At 36.7% G+C, this 21306-nt stretch overlaps 2 protein-coding genes and 1 long non-coding RNA gene across 5 annotated transcripts in view; 1 reads left to right on the top strand and 2 right to left on the bottom strand.

The window, feature by feature from the left end:
* Positions 1–21306, top strand: part of LOC137490042 (uncharacterized) — an 846477-nt gene that overhangs the window by 150406 nt on the left and 674765 nt on the right. The window lies entirely within an intron of this gene.
* natd1 (zgc:110779) lies at positions 331–6751 on the bottom strand. 2 transcript variants are annotated; one of them, XR_012396431.1, is made up of 4 exons: positions 6597–6751; positions 5359–5477; positions 1562–3266; positions 331–957 (listed from the first exon to the last, which is right to left on the bottom strand). XR_012396431.1 is itself a non-coding variant. In NM_001013318.1 (3 exon segments), coding segments are annotated over 3 exon segments (333 nt in total). In that variant the 5' UTR covers positions 6694–6734; the 3' UTR covers positions 2357–3149.
* Positions 10907–18563, bottom strand: phospho1 (phosphoethanolamine/phosphocholine phosphatase 1). Of its 2 annotated transcripts, XR_012396430.1 has the most exons (4): positions 18510–18563; positions 18000–18037; positions 12468–15448; positions 10907–12305 (listed from the first exon to the last, which is right to left on the bottom strand). XR_012396430.1 is itself a non-coding variant. In NM_001003461.1 (3 exon segments), a coding segment is annotated over 1 exon segment (840 nt). In that variant the 5' UTR covers positions 15390–15448; positions 18000–18037; positions 18510–18552; the 3' UTR covers positions 14250–14549.

The following is a 21306-nucleotide window of genomic DNA, read 5'->3' as shown; positions in this document are numbered from 1 at the left end:
GGTTGGACCTGTTTTAGTACGGATCATATTCTCACCACAAACGAACCGCTCCAGGGTTCGTTTGAAAGCATACCGAGACCACCTCTTCAAGCAGGTCTCAGTACGCTTATTTGGTCCGTTTTGGTGCGCACTCGAGTACGATTGCTGCATTCTCACCTGCCCAAACGAACTGTACCAAAAGGGGAAACGAACTCTAGTGCGATTCAATCGAATTAAATAAGGCAGGTGTGAAAGCACCCTTAGTTTGACTTCATTATTTATTAAAAAATTGAAGATATTTAGCTAATTTTCCCCATGCAGTCAACAATGCATCAAACTCATAAACCAAGATGCATTTTAATGTTTGTTTTTTTTATTATTCAAACACATAAACAGTAATATTAAGAGTACATAAATGTGTAAAAACAGATGAATTTCAGGCGTTTTTACTCTGAATTACACCATAAGCAGACGTATGACAGAGCCTGGTTGTTTTGTTTGAAATAGATGACCTTGGTTAATATCTCCAGCAACATTATGGTCATCAATGGGGTCACGGATGTTCATGTCAGCACAGAATATGGCAAGCAAACAACCGATCTTGCTCAAGGCAGTTCGCCGACTGACTTTTCATTAGCCTCTGGGAATTATGGGAGCGCCTGACATACGCTGACATTCACACACTCAAACTCAGTCTTTCAACATACGGCGCACACACAAACACACATCCATCCACATGTAACAAAATCCTCTGAGACACGGGTTCTCAACTCCAGCCTTCAAGATCCACTTTACTGCTGGGTTGAAGGGTTAGTTCACCCAAATATTTAATGCTAGCTCATGATCTCTTAACAAAACTGGGAACATGCCACTTTCGATTTTGGAAATTAGCTAATTTTACAACTATCCTAGAGTTAAACTGTTGAGTTTTACCAGTTTTTGAATTCATTTAGGCAATCTTAGGGATTGGCAGGGGCACTTTTAGCTTAGCATAGGCCATTGAATCATGTTAGACCATTAGCATCTCGCTTGTAAAATGAAAAAAAGGAGATTTTCCTATTTAAAGTTTGACTCTTGTTCACGTAGTTAGATCAATGTAAAAAAGTTGCTACTTTTTAGCCTGATATGGCAGGATCTATACTTTCATTTTTACATAATTATCAATGCCATTATATTCATTTTCTTTTCGACTTAATCCCTTTAATAATCAGGGGTCGCCACAGCGGAATGAACCGCCAAATTATCCAGCATGTTTCACGCAACGGATGCCCTTCCAGCTGCAACCCATCTCTGGGAAACATCCATACACACTCATTCACTCTGGACAATTTAGCCTACCCAATTCACCTGTACCACATCTTTGGACTGTGGGGGAAACCAGAGCAACCGGAGGAAACCCACACGAACGCATGGAGAACATGCAAACTCCACACAGAAACACCAACTGACCCAGTCGAGGCTTGAACCAGCAACCTTCTTGCTGTGAGGCAACAGCACTACCTACTGCGCCGCCAATGCCATTACATAATAAATGCTAATAGTCCAATCCAATACAATGATTTGTGCTAAGCTAAAAGTGAACATTTTAGACTTATACATGTATGACAGTTAGCAGAAGTTACACAAAACTGTTCATAAAGGCTCCAGACTATGCACTTATTGTATTTGACCCTAATTATTTTGTTAAGCTGCCTCTGAATGTTCAGGTCTTGGGTTAAAACAAAAATAAAAGAAAGAGTTTGACTCTTCTTCATGTAGTTAGATCAAAGGGAAAATGAAAAGTTGCTAGCCTGATATATGGCTAGTAACAATACTCTCATTTTGACATTATAATCAATGCCATTGTAAAATAGATGCTAACGGTCTAATCTGATTCAATGATTTATGCTAAGCTAAGCTAAAAGTGAACATTTTATAATTTATACATGTACAACAGCAAGCAGAAGTTACACAGAACTGTTCATTAACACTCCAGACTATGTAATTATTGTATTTTTGACTCTTTAACTATTTTAAGGTTCAGGTCTTGGGTCAAAACAAAAATAGTAAAGAAGAGTTTGACTCTTCTTCATGTAGTTAGATCAATGGGAAAATTAAAAGTTGCTATTTTCTAGCCTGATACATGGCTAGTAACTATACTCTTATTTTGACAGAATAATCAATGCCATTGTATAATGGATGCTAACGGTCTAATCCGATTCAATGATTTATGCTAAGCTAAAAGCCAAGATGACTTTGTTTAGACATCTATTGGACATCTTTTAAAGACAAACAATAGCTTGCTGGATATTGTATAGTTTGAATGACCCCCAGGACCCTTTTTTTAACTAACCACCATCATGTTTGACTAAATGAAGTAACTCATATACACCTATGATGCCTTGAGGGCGAGTAAATCATGCGCTAATTTTAATTTTAGGGTGAACTACCCCCTTAACTTGCTTGAATGTGTACAGTAATCCTGAAGGCCTTTATCAGCTGATTCAGGTGTTGGATCAGAGTTGGAGGACAAGTGGATCTCAAGTATCAGATCTGAGAATCTTTGCTCTATTCAGAGGTGCGTTTTTGTTGTTTATAAAGTGTGCATCCTGAGAGGTTCAGTCCCGCGAATATATGGGCAGGCGATTGTCTCCAGAGCCCGAGCTCTTCACTGGCATTAGTACACACAGATACACAGCATAGATCACGCACAGAATTCAACAGTGGGACGGTTTGATTGTGGCGTCCCTAAAACTCCAGGCTGAGTGTGCATGAAGGTGTATCATAATTGTGTGTATCTCTCTTATCAGCACCATTGAATCTGAAGGCGCGAAGCCAGAAAGGCATACGGAGTCTAATGTCACTCTTAACCGCTGATATTTGTGAGTTCATAGCGGCGGTCAAAATCCTCTCACTTCTGTGGATTGGCTTTAAAGTCCGCTTGAGTAACTGGGAGTCAAAAACCCACCTCAAATTCCACACGCTCCTCTTTCCTAAGAAAAACGTTTACACAGCTTTGTAGTCAGATCTTTTCCCCTCCTTCAGTCACATTCACTCTCGCAAACACACACAAAAAATAAATCTCTTTCTTTTGTGGAGTTTCAAGACAGATTAGGGACACCCAACAGATACCCATCCCACCCAATCCCAATTCATCCTGTTAAGAATCGAGAGAGAGATCCTCGACGTGTTCAGTGGAGGATGCGCTCCAAGTATTGGGGGTGAGGATTTTCCTTGACGAATTTCTGGATGTACCAGCAGGTTAAATGGGCCTTTAGGTCCTCCTCAACCACAAAATCCATTGCAGCCTAAGGGGAGAAGAAAATACAAACCTAATATTAATGCACACCACACCATAAAACATAGTTAACTATTATTATTTACTATTTAATTCATGTTTATTTCTATAGCACTTGTAGATTGTGTAAACTTAACTGTGTCCAAGTCAGTTTTTAGAGTTGAAGTTCAGTTTAGTTCAGTTCAGTGTAGTTTAATTTTTGCTGCTGAAAGCCCAAATCACTGAAGAGCAAATTCATCAATGTGCAGAAACGCAAGTGCTAAACCAAGCAAGCCAGTGGGAATTGTGATGAAGAACAAACTTCAGCAATTGATAAAAGTGAAGGAAAACTACACAGCTACAGTTTGGGATACTTGATTCTGATTGGTCAATCATGCCACACAGCAGTTTACTATGCCATCATAACAACTGATAAATAAGCTAATTTCCTAAAAGCTTCCTGCAATCGTTTTATATAGTGGAGGAGGTCTGTGGATGCTTTAAGAAAATGTATTTAAAAGATGTAATGTTGAAATAATTAATAAGTTGACAAAAGCTGAAGTTATCAATAATGAAACATTTTATCTAATACTTTAGGCTAAACAATAATAAAACACATTAGGATAAAAAAAAGCAACTACATACACTCACCGGCCACTTTATTAGGTACACCTGTCCAACTGCTCCTTAACTCAAATTTCTAATCAGCCAATCACATGGCAGCACCTCAATGCATTTAGGCATGGTCAAGACAATCTGCTGCTGTTCAAACAGAGCATCAGAATGGGGAAGAAAAGAGATTTAAGTGACTAAACATGGTTGTTGGTGGCCGAAGGGCTGGTCCGACTATTTTAACTGCTGATCTACTGGGATTTTCCCACACAACCATCTTTAGGGTTTACAGAGAATGGTCTGAAAAAGAGAAAATATCTATTGAGCGGCAGTTCTGTGGGCACAAATGCCTTGTTGATGCCAGAGGTCAGAGGAGAATGGCCAAACTGGTTCCAGCTGTCAGAAAGGCATCAATAACTCAAATAACCACTTGCTACAACCGAGGTATGCAGAAGAGCATCTCTGAATGCACAACACAACCAACCTTGAGGCGGATGGGCTACAGCAGAAGACCACACAGGGTGCCAATCCTGTGCGCTAAGAACAGTAAACTGAGGCTACAATTCACACAAGCTCACCAAAGTTGGACAAGAGAGGATTGGAGAAACGTTGCCTGGTCTGATGAGTCTCAATTTCTGCTGCAACATTCGGATGGTAGGGTCAGAATTTGGCGTCACTAACATGAAAGCATGGATCAATCCTGCCTTGGTGTGAGGCTGTGGGTGAGATTTTCTTGGCACACTTTGGGCCTATTGGCACCAATTGAGCATCATGTCAACGCCACAGCCTACCTGAGTATTGTTACTGACCATGTCCATCCCTTAATGACCACAGTGTACCCATCTTCTGATGGCTACTTCCAGCAGGATAACGCACTAAAGAATTAATAATCTCAGATTGGTTTCTTGAACACGATGATGAGTTCTCTGAACTCAAATAGCATTCACAGTCGCCAGACTTCAATCCAATAAAGTACCTTCGGGATGTGGTGGAAAGGGAAATTCACTTTATGGATGTGTAGCTGACAAATCTGCAGCAACAATGTGATGATATCATGTCAATATGGACCAAAATCTCTGAGGAATATTTCCAGTACCTTGTTGAATCTATACCACAGGGATTAGGACAGTTCTGAAGGCAAAAGGGGGTCCAACCTGGTACTAGTAAGGTGTACCTAATAAACTGGCCAGTGAGTGTATATTGCAGAATAAAACAATATTGCAATGTTGTATTTTTCCATTATCTCTAATTTAACCTAATCAACCCTAGTGAGTGTTTAAATTGCACTTTAATCTACTAGTAATTTTAGAAATAGCAAGTATTGTCATCATGGCAACGACTAAATCAAATCAGTTATTAAAAGTAATATGTTTTTAAAATCTCTCTGCTATTTGGTAAATATCTGAAAAACCATTACAATTTCACAGGAAAGCTAACAAGTTTGTCTTCAGCTGTACATTAATCCTTATGTACAGTATAAACTGATTTGATCTCGCATAACCTTCTACAACCTTGGCCAGGTGTTTGGCGATCTCTCGTCCTCTGTAAGCTTCAGGGACCTCCGTGTGCTGCAAATCCACCGTCTTCTTGCCCACATATTCATACAGCAGCACAGCCTTGTCATGGGAGCCTTCCACAAGCAAAGCAACAGACGCAAATATATTAGTCGACATGCAGTAAACAACAAATTTAATGTGTAAAACATAGCCAGTCAGACAAGATACGTGACCGTGCGATGATGTTCGTTTTCAACATATTCCGAGGAAACGGCATCAGAGGGGAGGTGGGTTCTCTCGTGAAAAAGCGTCATTTCTATGAATACAAACCGCTTATTTTCATGCGAAACCCCCTAAGAAACACCTCGTGCCTGTTCCTGTAAACCATCCTGAGGTAATGTGACATAAACGCGTCGACGAGGGCTTATTTTGTACATCCAGAAACCATCGACGATGATGGAACAGGAAGTAGCCAAAAACAAAGTCTGAATGGGATGGTTAGCAGACAGGCTAGCAACTTAGTTAACAATTCATCCAGAAAACAGAAGTAAACAAAGCTTTAATTGAAGCAAAAACCGTGACGAGTGACAGGATAGATTTAAGTTAGTGCGTCAAAACAACGAAAATGTAAACACTCGTCGCGTTAACCCTACAAACTGAAGGGATAGTTCACACAAAACTGAACATTTGGTCATCCTTGTTTCAAGCCTGTTTGGCTATTTTAATTATATCGAACACAAAAGAAGATATTTCGAAGAATGTTGGAAACCTGTAACCATTGACTTCCATTGTTATTTCTACTCAAGAAGTTAAAGTTTTCAGTTTTATTCAAAATAGTTTAATAAACAAGCTAATAAAGGTTTGGAACCATTTAAATTTGCATACATTTGTGTTTTTTGGGGGTTAACCATTCTTTTATAGGTGCCTGCTAAAAGTGTTACAGCAACCCAGGTATTAATAAAGCTAAAACCATAACAAGCTGGTGATAGGGCGAGAAAAAAAATCAGCAAAACAACTAGTTCATGTCAAATTTAATCGAGTATCGAAGCGATATTTATGTAAACAACGGAGTGACGTCAACGGTTTTACCAGAACGGATTTATTTATGGATCATGTTTAGCAATGATGAGAAGTGAGATATAATAAACAACTGGGACATTTTTGCAGGCGAAAGCACGGTGTTTGTCCTCCTCCTCCCCCCGCCACCATCACCACCATCTCGTTATCTGACGCATATAAATACCAATACTGACCGTTCAAACGGATGCTGAATTGTCGTCTCTTCTTGTCGTGCTCCACCCGTAGACGAGTGCTGATATCGAGGACGTTTATCTGTGCAGCCTGGGCCATGTCTGCTGTCGGAGGGGAAGCTGTGTGTGTGTCACTGTGCCACGGCTGATCCTACTGCATTCATGCCTCACCGAGGACAGGACGAACATCTGATCCAGCGAAAACACGCCATCCGCGGAAATCAGCTGTGAAGTCACGTGCTCGTTGCTGACCAATCAGGGAGGACGTGTTGTTTTGGTGCGCGTTCTCTTTAAAAAGTGCCGCTGTTTGGCCGCCAGATGGAGACGCGCGCATGTTTGATGTTCATGCATCTATTTTCCTACAGCTTAGGCTCTATATTCATCAGGGGTCGCCACAGCGGAATGAACCGCCAACTAATACAGCACATTTTTACACAGTGGATGCCCTTCCAGTTGCAACCCAGTACTGGGAAACCCACGCATACACAGTAAGGACATGCAAACTCCACACAGAAATGCCAGCTGACCGAGATATATCCAGCTGCAGGCCCGCAGAACCACACACGTTTGAGGCACACACAATCTAGGACACACAATCTAGGCAAACCATATATGGTAACTAACTCTTTAGCATTATCGCCACCTATTGAATTTCACAAATATGGTTTCCCATTTCAGTCATTATTATTATTATATCGTAACGATCATTTTAACATCGCTGCAGTTTTTGAACTTAAATTATGTAAATAAAAATAATTGGTTAAAGAAACTTATGACTTTATTAATGTGTCCATATACACAAAGAAAACATAATAGACCGTCTAATTGTTGGATTAACTGTAATAAACTAATTCAAGCTCTTAATATTATCATACTTGGTTAAAATCACTTTGTTGTAAAATATAAAAAGCAAACAATAATATGTCACTTTAAAATAAATTAGCCTACTATAGTTAACCATTTAAACAACATATATAGTATATATATATATATATATATATATATATATATATATATATATATATATATATATATATATATATATATATATATATATAGTTATAAACTGATTATCTTAACTGATTATAATTATAAGTTTATATATAAACCACTATCTTTTACTAAACTGTCACTGTTAAAGGTGTTATGTATGTATGTATATATATATATATATATATATATATATATATATATATATATATATATATATATATATATATATATATGTATATATGTATGTATGTATATGTATATATATATGTGTATATATATGTATGTATGTGTGCGTGTGTGTGTATTTATATATCCACTTATGATTTTTTTATTAATAGTTAATTTGTTCCTATTTGTTTCCTATTACTGTAGTATTAAATTACTACAGTATTAAATGTGGGAAATCATTAATTAATAGGTTATTAGAAAATTAAGCTAATAAACACTATTAAATCGCTTGAGTAAAATATTAATATAGTGTTATACATTTGTTACATGTAAAAAGATTTTTATTACATATAATGTATTATTGCCTATATTAACTTGCTACTATTTCCTTCATCATAGATTAATCCATTAAATAAATAAAACCTGTCCAAATGAGATCATTCAGCAAGGCCAGCAAACGAGTATCTGTCTTATTATTGTCAGATAATAATGACTGATCAGCTGATCAGGTTAAAAACTGTTCACGAATGGCGATCGGAAACAATGCTCCCCATTCTGCCGTCTCAATCGCAGTTTTTGTGAAATAAAGTAAACACTATTTTTTATTGTGTACAATATTTATTAACCATTTATATCAAAATATATCGATGACGATGTCCAAAAAGACGTTATAACTTTAACATCCGTCGTGACCATATATGGTTTGCCTAGATTGTGTGTCCTAGATTGTGTGTGCCTAAAACGTGTGTGGTTCTGCGGGCCTGCAGCTGGATATTATTGGGCTGACCAGCTAGGGCTCGAACCAGCAACCTTCTTGCTGTGAGGCGACAGCGCTAACCACTAACCACAAACAGAGGCGGATTTAACCAATAATCGAGGTAAGTGGTTGCTAAGGGCCCAGGAAATCTGGGCTCCCCAATAAATATCTAGGGCAGGGGTGCCCAAACTTGGTCCTGGAGTGCCGATGTCCTGCAAAGTTTAGTTCCAACCCTAATCAGACACAGCTGGGCTAGCTAATCAAGCTCTTACCAGACTTTCTAGAAACAACCGTACAGGTGTGTTGAGGCAAGTTGAAGCTAGAATCTGCTAGATATACCTATAAACTACATAAAACATTGTTTTCTATCATATTTTGCATGGTGAGACTCAAGCAAATACACAAAAAAACAATGTGTTATTTTTTACTTAACCCAATGGTTGAGTTAAACATATTTAGTGCTTTGTTGTGTTATTTTTAACCTTTATTTGGGTTATTTTTTTAATAACTTCAACAGTTGGGTTACAATTTTTGAATTTCAGCAGTCAACTGATTCAGCTGACACAGAAAAGCTGCATTAATATGTGCACATAATGTTGTTTTTGCATTGTAAAGTTTATTTATGCTCTAACGCAATAATATTGTTCTTTTGATTTTAAATTGACCTCTCCGTGTAGTGTTTTTATAATATTTGTTTCACCAGCACTCTTAATTACTGATGATACAAACGTACGCTTCATAGCCGATCTAAATTAAACAGATAAAAACCCTTAAGAGTCTGGAATTTAAAATGTAATCAAAATAAAGCATTTTTAATATTTTTGAAAACTGCATGTTATTTATTTACACAGACACAATTATAAAATTAATAGTAGTACTAGTAGCAATAGTAATACCAGAATGGAAAAAATGTCCATTTAATCAAAATAACTCAATGCATTAGGTTAAATTATATAACCCAACAATACACTGGGTTAAACATACTCACACAAAGTTGAATGAATAGCTTTATAGCCACACTTTCATTTCCAAAGTTAACAGACTTTGCATAAGAAACAAACACACAGGGGCGGACTTAGCAATTTGGGGGCCTAAGCAATTCCAGGCATGGGGCCCTACACTGTAAAACAATCCTGGTTGCCTTAAATTTTTAATCTGAATCAAATTAACCTTATGAGTCAATTGAACTTAGTTCATGTTAATCTGACTTAAACAGCTTGTGTAACTTATGAAATTAAGTTAGAACCTGATTAACTTAGTTTAATAAGTTACAATGACCTAAAAACATTTACTGCCAGGACTAATTGATCATATATTTTTTACAGTGTAACATTAAACCCAAAACACTCTCTATTGATGTATTTTTTGTCTGTAGACAAATTTTATTTTGTTAATAAATTGCATGTTAAAATATATTTTAGGTTTTCGTTAATATAAAATTAAATTCAGTAAATCCACCATGAAAATAAAAAACATGTTTACAAAGTATACACAGATAACTAGCCATATTTGTGATTAGATTTTAATATTTGCATGTGCAGAAGGAACGTTCCACTATTAATGGGGCCCCTTGTTTTGAAAACAATAACGTTAAAATCGTAATAGTTAGAGACAGATTTTACAATATATGATAGAATATTAACAGAAGAGCTATATGATTACTATAGGCTTCTTGGTATTGGTCAGGGCCCTAAGCAGCTGCTTACCTCGCTTATTGGTTAAGTCCGCCCCTGCAAACACACAACCAAAGACAAACGCTTCAAATCATTACAGCACATCCTGCAAACAGAGGACAGGTTCAAAGTTCGCTTAACATACAGTACATAAAATATCTCAATGGTAAAGACCAACCATTGGAAGTTCCTCAAATAATTGTGACCCTGGACACAAAATCAGTCCCATGTTGCACAGGTTTATTTGGGGATGAGGTTAGGTGGGGCTATTAAAAAGCCTTGCATGCAGCTCAGGTTGCATCTACACAGTCTGCAGCCAGACACCTCTCAGTATGGATCAAAATGATGGACTTTAATATAGTGACGAGTAAGTATATAATAAACAATATGCATCGCTAAGTATTTAATTAGGTGATACAGTGTCTCAGTGGTTAGCACTGACGCCTCACAGTAAGAAGATCGCTGGTTCGAGTCCCGGCTGGCCCAGTTGTTGTTTCTGTGTTGAGTTTGCATGTTCTTCCTGTGTTGATGTGGGTTTCCCTCACATACCCTATAGGTGAATTGAATAAACTAAATTGGCCGTAGTATGTGTGATTGTGTGTGAATGAGTGTCTTTGGGTGTTTCCCAGTGCTGGGTTGCGGCTGGAAGGACATCCGTTGCTTAAAACCTTTGCTGATGGCGGTTCATTTCGCTGTGATGGCCAAAAAAGAAAATGAATAAATGAACTTTTTTAAATTTTATTTCAGATTTTAAAATGGTTGCATCTCGACCAAATATTATCCTATTACAAACCATACACCAATGGAAAGCTTATTTATTGCGATCTTAGATTATTAACTTCAGGAAAGTCACTCTTATGCCTGGTTTTGTGGTCCAGGGTCACAAATAATCTCTTATAGCACCTTGTATATTGCATATTTAATTAGCATATTAAACACTACTTAATTAACAATATATTGCTTTTAGATTTGTGTGTGAATAACAGTACATGATATAAATTGTTCCCAAGTATGATAAAAAATATTAACATGTTAGGAGTGACTCTATTGGCCAGTGTTAGTGTTCAGGCAATCAGAAAAACAAAAAATAGAGTGCATAAGACACAAACATACACATATATTCATGCACACACGTGTACAATTTAAACATGCATTTAAATGCACTGCAAATGTGAAGATGTTTTTAGATAGCTTGACATTGTTAAAGTACACTGTAAACAGTGATTTCTTTTACACTGAAACACATTATTCAATGAATTTACTAAAGAATGTTAAGGTAAAGGATTGTAAACAATTTGTATAAGCTGAATTTAAACAAATTTAGTAATGTTCAACTTAATTTGTTTGTTTGAATTCAGCTTAGATAACTTGTTTGCAACCAACCATTTTTGCAGTGTACTTTACTTAAAAAACGAGTAAACCTGTGACTTCAAATCGACAAGTTGATTTAGGTTCCAAAAGTGAGTAAACCCATTGAAACTTATCACTTATAAGTAGATTTTTTACTTCTATAATTAAGCACAATTCATTTATTTACAAAGGTTAAGGCAATAGGTTTATCTGAATTTTTTTTTAAGTCAACTAATCGTTTCTAAAACAACAGGTTTACTTGCTTACTTTTAGTCAACTAATCATTTTTACAGTGTGCAGTTTACAGCAAGTCATTTGATCTACACAGTCACCATCAATAACAAAAGACCCTTAAAATATCGTCCAAAAGATTTAAAAGACTAAATCACCTAAAAAATGAAATCTCTGCAATCATTTAATCGCCTTCACGTGTTCAAAACCTATTTGATATTCTTTATTAAGTCCAACTCAAAAGAAAATATTTTGACTTTAAAATCATGTTTTCCCTAAGAAAATATTTTGAGATGAAAAACTCATAAAATGTTTTAAATGACATGAGGGAATGTAAAAGGTGAAGATATTTTCATTTTTATGTGAACAATCCTAAAACCAAGATTGTTTGCAACGTACTTAAGAAACATTTTAAGAGTTTAAATGCAAAAACCTCTTCATCTTTCCAACTTGAACATTATTATGTTCAGCAATTTCATTTTAACGGCAATGAAAATAGCATATACTAAAAGTAGAACACGATCTCATGGCAATTCGTAACTTTTAGTGGCCAATTCATAGGAATTTGTACGATCTCATTCGCACAATTTGATATGATTTGCTTATTCCCAATGATGGTTTAGGGGCGGGGTTTGGTGCCACGCCTCCTTTTTAAAATCGTATGACTTAACTCCTACGAATTAGCCACTAAACTGACAAAACGTGTAATAGTGATATAGTTGTTTCCTCATGAGATCAGGCTTAAAAAGTACAATTACTGAACCTAGGAACACAAGAGGCTGAAAAAAGCTCATTTTAGAGGAACATTTCAGACAGTTTTTTCATTTGAACTCTTCAAAATGTCGAAATGGTGGAGTAATTTTCATTTTTTAGGTGAACTATCCCATTGAGGTGATGCATATTTATTTGTCAAAATTGAAAGAGTTTGTAATGCAAAAGAAACATTTGAAAAATTCAAATGCAAAAAGTTTTGCCATATAAAAAATCTTCTAAAATGAGCATTTTTCCGCCTTCCTATATATTTACGTACAGTTATTGTAACTGTTTAATGGCAATGAAAATAGCATATTCTAAACGTACAAACAGGAGGCTGAAAAAGGCGGAAAAAGTTTCTGCAACTCCTAAATCCTTTGGTGTGGCCCGCCATGCCATCTGAAAATAGAGGAAGAATGATGGGGAGTTGGTTGGGGGCGAATGCCTTTGACAGAGACGTCATTTCGAATGGGGTATATGCACACAGACTCTTAAATTTAGTCCGCCAGCGCAGTTAATTTTCATCCCATACAAAATCACCACACTTAAAGTCTGATTATTTAAAAAAACAGCCGTCTTCACAGCCTGGCTGAGATACGATATAAAGTGGTTAATAGACCAAACAAGAAGCACTATATCAAATGATATTTTTCCATGCCATGTCTTTAAAAAATGGAAATAAACTTTACCCCAGTATTTTTAATAGAACTTCTGTGCTAGCTTGCCGCTAATGACGCCGGCTGCGATAAAATGGCCGATCGTTTCTTTTTAAACTTTAACAACCAAATGGATGCTTAAGTCTATTTAACTGATTATATTTGAATTACATTACAACATCGATGCTGTAAAAGGAATCATATAAAGTTAAAAACAGTCACATAAAGCTCTAACCGGAAGTTCATCATTGGCTGAAAAACGCTAGCTGTGCATATACCTTATTGATACCTTTTGTTTCTTTGTTTAATTGAGGAGCTACAAAAAACGTCGCAACACAACTTTAGCCTCAACCTTCGCTTCAACATCAGTTACATTGCTACTATGCCCTGCATCTGTACTTATAGGACTGCACAGCCTTTCAGCTGAATAGTTATGGCCAGGTTCATTGAGGTTCTCACTAGTGGTCTAAAATACTCCTATTTCTACCAAATGATCGTAAAAGTACTTTATAAATAGTTTTTTTCAGAAACTGGCGACTGACCCAAATTTGGAAATGTTCTGCAATTTTGAAAAGATCGTCCTTGCGGCATTTATCAAACTGCTCAAGTGAAGGATCACTGAGAAAAGCTTCCACTTTAGACAATGCCATTTTCGAATCACAAGCTAGTCAGAAGCAAATAGACAAATCAGTAACTCTAATACTACCTCTAGTATACCTCACAAAATTTCTTTGGGCACAAAAAAGAATTGAGTATCCGTAGAACCATGAGAACCATAGAATAAATGTTGGGACGTTAATTTTCCCGGATGAGCCCCCAAATATGTTACGGCCCAAAACCCAAAACTGGCTCGATTAATAAAATCAAGGTTCGAGCCGAACATATGAAAGACATATAATACAAACATAAATAACCAATGCGTGCTGGCACGAAGCACAACTAAAATGAAATGTTGTAAATGATTCAAGACTTTTAAAATGTGAATACTGTCAGTTGACAGATGCACAAGACATCGGCGAACAAATCAAGGCAAAGGCAGCTTGACTAGTGTATTCTGCATTGAACTCCATTGTGCTATAAATGAGATTGTTTATGTTTTTACTATAATAAGTTCATTATAAAACGTTTAAAATTAAACTGCATCATTAATTAATCAGTTTTGAAGGATCGTTTTCTAGTTTTTTTTTTTAAATAATACACAAACAATTTAGGAAACGACCCACGGCAAATTGAATGTAATACGGTTTGGTATCTTTAACTTCGACCCACAGCCCTCAATAAAGTTTGGAAATTGGCCCTTTATAAAAAACGTTTGGGCACCCCTGTCCTAAATGCTTCTTGAGCACATTCCAATCACTTTGTAAATCGTCTCCAATCAGGTCCTCTCCAAAATCTTCCTTAGGGTGTTAACAACGTCCTCACCACTCTTCCAGGGCACCACGCTTGCCTTGAACTCCCCAGGTTTGGCCTCCCCCATCTCCTGGATCAGTTTGTGCATTGGGAAGTCCCGCCTCGGGAAGGCTACATCCCCCGGTGACAGTGTAAGAGACGGGCAAAAGTCGTTGGCCCCGTCTCCCATGTACAAAACCTTCTGATAGGGCCGTCCTCCTCTCTCCCGTATGCGCTGCGCCACGTACTGCCGGACCACCACCGCTTTGCACATGTTAGCTGGGCACCGCAGGCACTCGTGGGAGTGAAACGGGCGCAGCTGCAGTACCCCATTATCATCAAAGTGAGCCGGGTTGGTGAAAATGCGCAGAAACAGCGGCTGGAAGCCCATGTACTGCAGCCACGTCTCTATGAAGACTGTATTGGCGTCAGACACACAAACCACTTCAAAGTCTCTGGATGGCTGTGAGAGCAGGAAATGCATCAAAGCCGGGATGCCTGGACAGGGGGGCAGCTTCTCCACAGTGGCCCGAATGGCCGCCGGAGTGACGCCCTGCTCAGAGAGGTAGGCCAGGACGCGCTGCATGTACTCATTGTAGCGGCCGGGACGGTACGTGTCCTTCAGCCAGCCGGGCAGGACTCCGCCGGGTGCTGCAGACACCATGGAGTCATCACTGCACTCATCCACTAGAGTCTCGTCAAAGTCGAAGAACATCAGGAAGCGGCTGTGGTTCTGCGGGGCTGGAGATCTGCTTCTGCGCTCTGCAGCTGCAGCTCCAGGAGGATGAGGAGGAGAAACACAGCAGTTGAAGACTGAGTCCCGCATTATGATCAGCGGAAAATAGCAGCACTTGTGGGAGGTTTTGACTTTGTTTACAGCTGCTCCTATGCAGATTAAAAAAGTGCAACGCAGTTAAATCTGAACTTCAAGGACAAATGGTTAAAAGAAATGAAAAGGCAGAAGCAGAAAAGAGCAGGGAGGATTTTTTAATTTGATACAGTAGTTTACCCAAAAATGATAATCCTGTCATAATTTACTCACGTTTTACATTTATATACCTTGATACACCTTTATCTTCCTTTGTGCTTAAATTAATAAATGGTTTGTGGTTTGGAACAACCTGTTTGACTTTATTCATTTTGAACAGGAATAAAGATATTTTTAAAGAAAAGAAACCGGTAACTATTGACTTCCATTGTATTTGTTTTTGGAAGTCAGTGGTTAAAGGTTTCCAGCATTCTTCAAAATATCCTCTTTTGTGTTCAACAGAGGAATGAAACTCATTCAGGTTTAAAACCATATGAGGATGAGAAAGAGGTGTGTAAATTTTCATTTTTGGGTGAACTATCTCTTCAAAAAACTATCAGCTTCAATGGCTAATAATTATCTTTGTGGCAAATACATTTAGAATAATACAAATATAATAAATAGCCTACAACTAAATCCATTCAAACAGACAAACAAATAAATACAAGCATTTATCAGATTGTTTATGTTAATATAGAATAAAAAATTTATTTTGTTTCGTAAAAACTTTGCTGATTATTTCTTTAAGTGAGTCCACCTACCATAAGAGTTTTTCTTTTTATTATTTTGCATAACAGATTATTAGTTAGATAACATTTTGGTTATTGATTGATTATTAAGGATAATTATATACACAGTTGAAGTCACAATTGTTAGCTCCCCTTTAATTTTTCTTTTTTTAAATTTTTCCCACATGATGTTTAACAGAGCAAGGAAATTTTCACAGTATTTCTGATAATATTTGTTCTTCTGGAGAAAGTGTTATTTGTTTTATTTTGGCTAGCATAAAAGCAGCTTTTAATTTTTTTAAATCCATTTTAAGATCACAACTATTAGCCCCTTGAAGCTATATAATACCCTTACATGCCTAGTTAACCTAATTAACGTAGTTAAACCTTTAACTGTCACTTTAAGCTGTATAGAAGTGTCTTGAAAAATATCTAGTCAAATATTTACTGTCATCATGACAAAGATAAAATAAATCAGTTATTAGAAATGAGTTATTAAAACTATTATATTTTAAAAAGTGTTGGGAAAAAAAATCTCTCCGTTAAACAGAATTTGGGGAAAACAAATTAACAGGGTGGCTAATAATTCTGGCTTCAACTGACTTACTGACTTACTGACTTACACGCAGGCACGCACACACGCACGCACGCACGCACGCACACACACACACACACACACTTTTTTTTAAGTGTAAATAACATTTATCTAAAGAATCTTTTTCCACTTAAAGACTCAAGAGATTTTGCAATAGAAAGATTCTTGATGGAATCATAAATTTTACATAATATTTCCCCTAAATTTCACATGCGCTTAAATCTATTTAAAATCTTTTACTTTCTTGAGGAATAAAATCTATACACAGAACTGTCTGCTGAATTATAACAGCATTTAGAAAATGTTAGTTCACATTTCAAACCCAAGTAACTAATGTATAGTAATTTCATTCATTAATTTTCTTTTCAGCTTAGTCCCTTTTATTAACTGGGGTCACCAGCGGACTAAACCGCCAACTTATCCAGGAAGAGCATCCGTTGCGTAAAACATATGCTGGACAAGTTCATTCCGCTGTGGCGTTCCTCAGATTAATAAAGGGACTAAGCGGAAAAGAAAATGAATGAATAAATTAAAAAGGATACACTGTCTGTATTACTAATAGAACTTTATTGAAAATTCTGAAAATTGTAGTTCACAGAGCTGACAGTGTAAAATAAGACGCAAGTAACTAAATTTAAGTTAGAATTTACATTTGAAGTGGATCAACATCGTTTTTCAGAATTGCCCAGTAAGACAAGAATGAGTGTTGTAGATTAGTTTTAGGACAGCTTTGATGAAAGGTTTTGATCCACTTCAAATGCTGAATAATCAGACCTTCGACAAAACATCGGCATTGTTGTTTCTTTAAAATATGCCTGTTCTCTTTTTCCTCTCCCTGAATTTGACATTTAAACTCCTGTAAATTATTGATTCATTGCTTGAGAACAGAATTTATACAGGTTTTAAGGTTTGAAATAACTTGAAGGTAAATGAATGCTGAGAGAAAATGAAGAGTTCAGATGCAAAAACGTGTCATCTAAAATGTTCTTCTAATGTTAGCCTTTTTCTCAGGCTCCTTATTTGATTCAGTAATTTCACTTTTATGGCAAAGGATAGGCCATTTTCATCACTTATAACACGAAACAACAACATAAACATAAGAGGTTGAGAACAAATGCTCATTGTAGAAGAAAATTCCAGATGGCTTAGAAGTTTTTGCATCTGAACTCTTCAAATACACTTTTAGGAGAACTATCCTTCAAGAACACCCAGTTCTCTGATTCAGGTCAATGGGATACTGCAGCTTCTGGGACATGACATCTAATGTTAGTGTATAGCAAACCTACAGAATCTCCTGAAACTCACCTGTTTTCACCTTAATCTCGCAGCTGCGCAGTGTTAACCTATAAACAGACAGAAATGACTTTAGATTAACCAAAACTACATTACTCAGAAATGTTTTTAGTACGTGATAACAGCATCGAGAGCACTGGACGTTCATAAATAGTGCGTTTAAAATGAGATAACCGAATAATATCAGGAGAATTTAGAGGACAGAGTGATTTCTTATTTAATGTCGCGCTATAATGGCTTTTGATAACACGCTTCTCTGACCTTGCTTCCACTTTACATGCATTACAGTACCGCACAGATGAGGCAACCGCAGAAACAACCGATTCCTAATTGAGCTAACGTTACCTGGACCAACGTATTTTTTAAATGCGATTTGAAAAATAACAAAGTTGTAAATTATGTTCAGATATTATTAAAAATTATGTAATGTAGGTATAATGTTATAGCCCACTGCAGCCTAGTTAAAAACACAAAAGGTAGAGAGAACACAGTGCTGTCAAGCATCATAAATCAGCGGAATACCTTAAGTTGGGCGTCCAGTTCAGATGTTCATCCCTGCCGACGGCTGTTCTCTGCGTCTGACCGGCTGCGCTGGAGATTTTTATGGAGCCGTGGTGACGCCATTACAGAAGCCCCGCCCACTCATCCATCACTGAACAGCTGAGCTACTGTGCACTGCATGAAATAGCTGTTAATGAACAGTGTCTGTATTTCGTGAATCACAAGTGTTTTCCTTTTATTCCAGGCCCGTAGCTAGGCTGATGAAAAGGGGGGACCTTTTTGCGCTCATTAGTTAAATTTTTTGTTTAAGTATGAACTTTAAATACTGCATTTTAGTGATATTTTAAGCATGTTATTTTCTGTTTCTATATATTGTCAGATGGTCATCAGAACCAAAAACTTTTTGATGTACCAAACATTTCCTTAAAGATTTTGAAAAAAAAAACATACTATAAAGTACAAATACATTATGATTTAACATTAAAAAGTAGGATTCATTATTTTTTATAACTAAAAACTAGCTTATGTTCATGTATAAGGCAAATAACAATCAGGCCAGCACATTCAACATTCAATACATAGAATTTGGTCATTTGAATACACAAATAAATAAACAATAATAAATGTAGAGCTTCACAATTTCTCTAGATTTTTCTCATAAAAACGTTACATTGAAAAACCATGGATAAAATAATTAGTATTGTATTAGTAAAACTAACCTGATTAATATTAACTTTTAATATGGGCGGCATTTGGTGCTTCAGACCCGTTTCATTAATAAGGTCCAAGGATTAGAATAAAAGTTACTTGTAAAAGGTTTTCTCTATTTAAATTACACAGTAGGTCGGTAATGAAGTCTCATGAAAAATAAATGTTTACATTGTCCAAAACTGATTAGCTGAGGTAAGAACAGCCAACAGAGGATTCCACTTGCTCTTAAAGATTTCTTGGACGGGTTATTTTCACACTTTATAATGGAATAGCAGTCAAAATAGGGCAAATGAGATGATGTATGGGATAAACTCTGGACCTTTGTCAGTCTCTGGCTACTCTGTATTTAGGGTTGTGAATTGCATTATGGGATGTTAATCTCTGCTCTATCAAATGTTGTTATTGAAAATTCAACTCTAACATAGTGATGTTTATTGACATTTTAGTAGAATTTAATAAAATTTTTATTTGACAGATTTTAGACCAGGAGTACCCAAACTCGGTCCTGGAGGGCCGGTCTCCTGCAAAGTTTAGTTCCAACCACAATAAGACACACCTGGGCCAGCTAATCAAGCTCCTTAGCTTTCTAGAAACATTAATGCAGGTGTGTTGAGGCAAGTTGGAGCTAAAATCTGCAAGACACCGGCCCTCCAGGAACGAGTTTGGGCACCCCTGTTTTAAACAAACTGTACAAAAATACAAGTATCATATACGTTTGAAATAAAAGTGTCGAGGATAAAAACACAATACAGCCCTGGGCTTGTTTCCGTTGTGGTCCTCGCTGTTAAAAAAAAAAAACTGCAAAAAACAGTTCATGCATAAAGCAAACAGAACCTTCATATTTAAAAACAGGAACACAATTATTCACAATACAATAACATAAAAATCATCACAATCCACCAACTATCCTCATCAAACAACCTTCTTTTGATCCATTTTCTGAAAGTCTTTTATTTCCTCGATCAGTTTAAGTAATTTGTTCCACATGATTGCACTTGGATATAGAAACATATTTTTCCCACTACACTTCTAAATTAAAAAAATAAATAAATATTAAAATCCCAACCCCTAGTACTGTATGAGTGCCTCACCATTTGAAAATAGTTAAACAGAACGACATTAAACATTTTACATATCATTGCTGCTGGAAATGGTGTTAGGGGGGGCTCTAACTGCGGTCTGTGTTGCTCCTAATGCCCCAGTATAGTGAAGGGGACCCTATACTGCTCAGTGAGAACCATCTTTCGGATGAGATGTTAAACCAAGGTCCTGACTCGTTAAAAATCCCAGGATGTCCTTAGAAAAAATTTGCCCACTGGCTTCTTTCCATCATGGCCTCCTAACCATCCCAATATTATAATTGTTTTCATCACTCTATCTACTCTCCACCAATCAGCTGGTATGCGGTCTGGAGCAATATGGCTGCCGTTGCGTCATCCAGGTGGATGCTGCACACTGGTGGTAGATGAGGAGATTCCCCTCAATGTGTTAAGCGCTTTGAGTCTCTAGAAACAGCACTATATAAATGTAAGGAATTGTTGTTGTTATTATTATTATTATTATTATAGTTAACATGCCTATTACTTTTAAAAACTCTTTGTGGACATGTGCCCTAGGATATTTAAATGTTTAAAATTATTTGTACTGATTTATTTTGTGCCTGGCTTTTGCAGTTGTTCCTTTATACTCTGGGAGCAGCTCCTATACCAAAATGAGGAAGCATGATCAAAATGGGGTTGAATCAAAGCTCCTGCCAATAATTAAAGAATGAATGTCCAATAGATCAGCTTGCCTTGCTAACAACCTAAGTAGTTTGAAATAATATCATGTATAAGAAATAATACAGAGAGAAATAAGTCTGTAAACGAACAGAAAATGTACTGGCAGTTTATTACAGGGTTTCTAACACCAATCCAGACTTTAAACTATTAAAATTGTTGATAAAAAAGTCCAAGTTTCAAGGTCCCATAATGCAATTCAAAGGCATAAATAAATAGGTGAACATAAAAAAAATAAACACATGATTCACAAAATATGGAAAACTGCTAATTTAGGGATTTATTTTTTACAGCTGAGACATCACACTCAGACGAGGTACAAACAGAAC

Source organism: Danio rerio, chromosome 3 (assembly GCF_049306965.1).
Source record: "Danio rerio strain Tuebingen ecotype United States chromosome 3, GRCz12tu, whole genome shotgun sequence".
NCBI lineage: Eukaryota > Metazoa > Chordata > Actinopteri > Cypriniformes > Danionidae > Danio > Danio rerio.
Note: the sequence above shows the minus strand (reverse complement) of the source record. Positions and strands in the feature narration are given on the sequence as shown.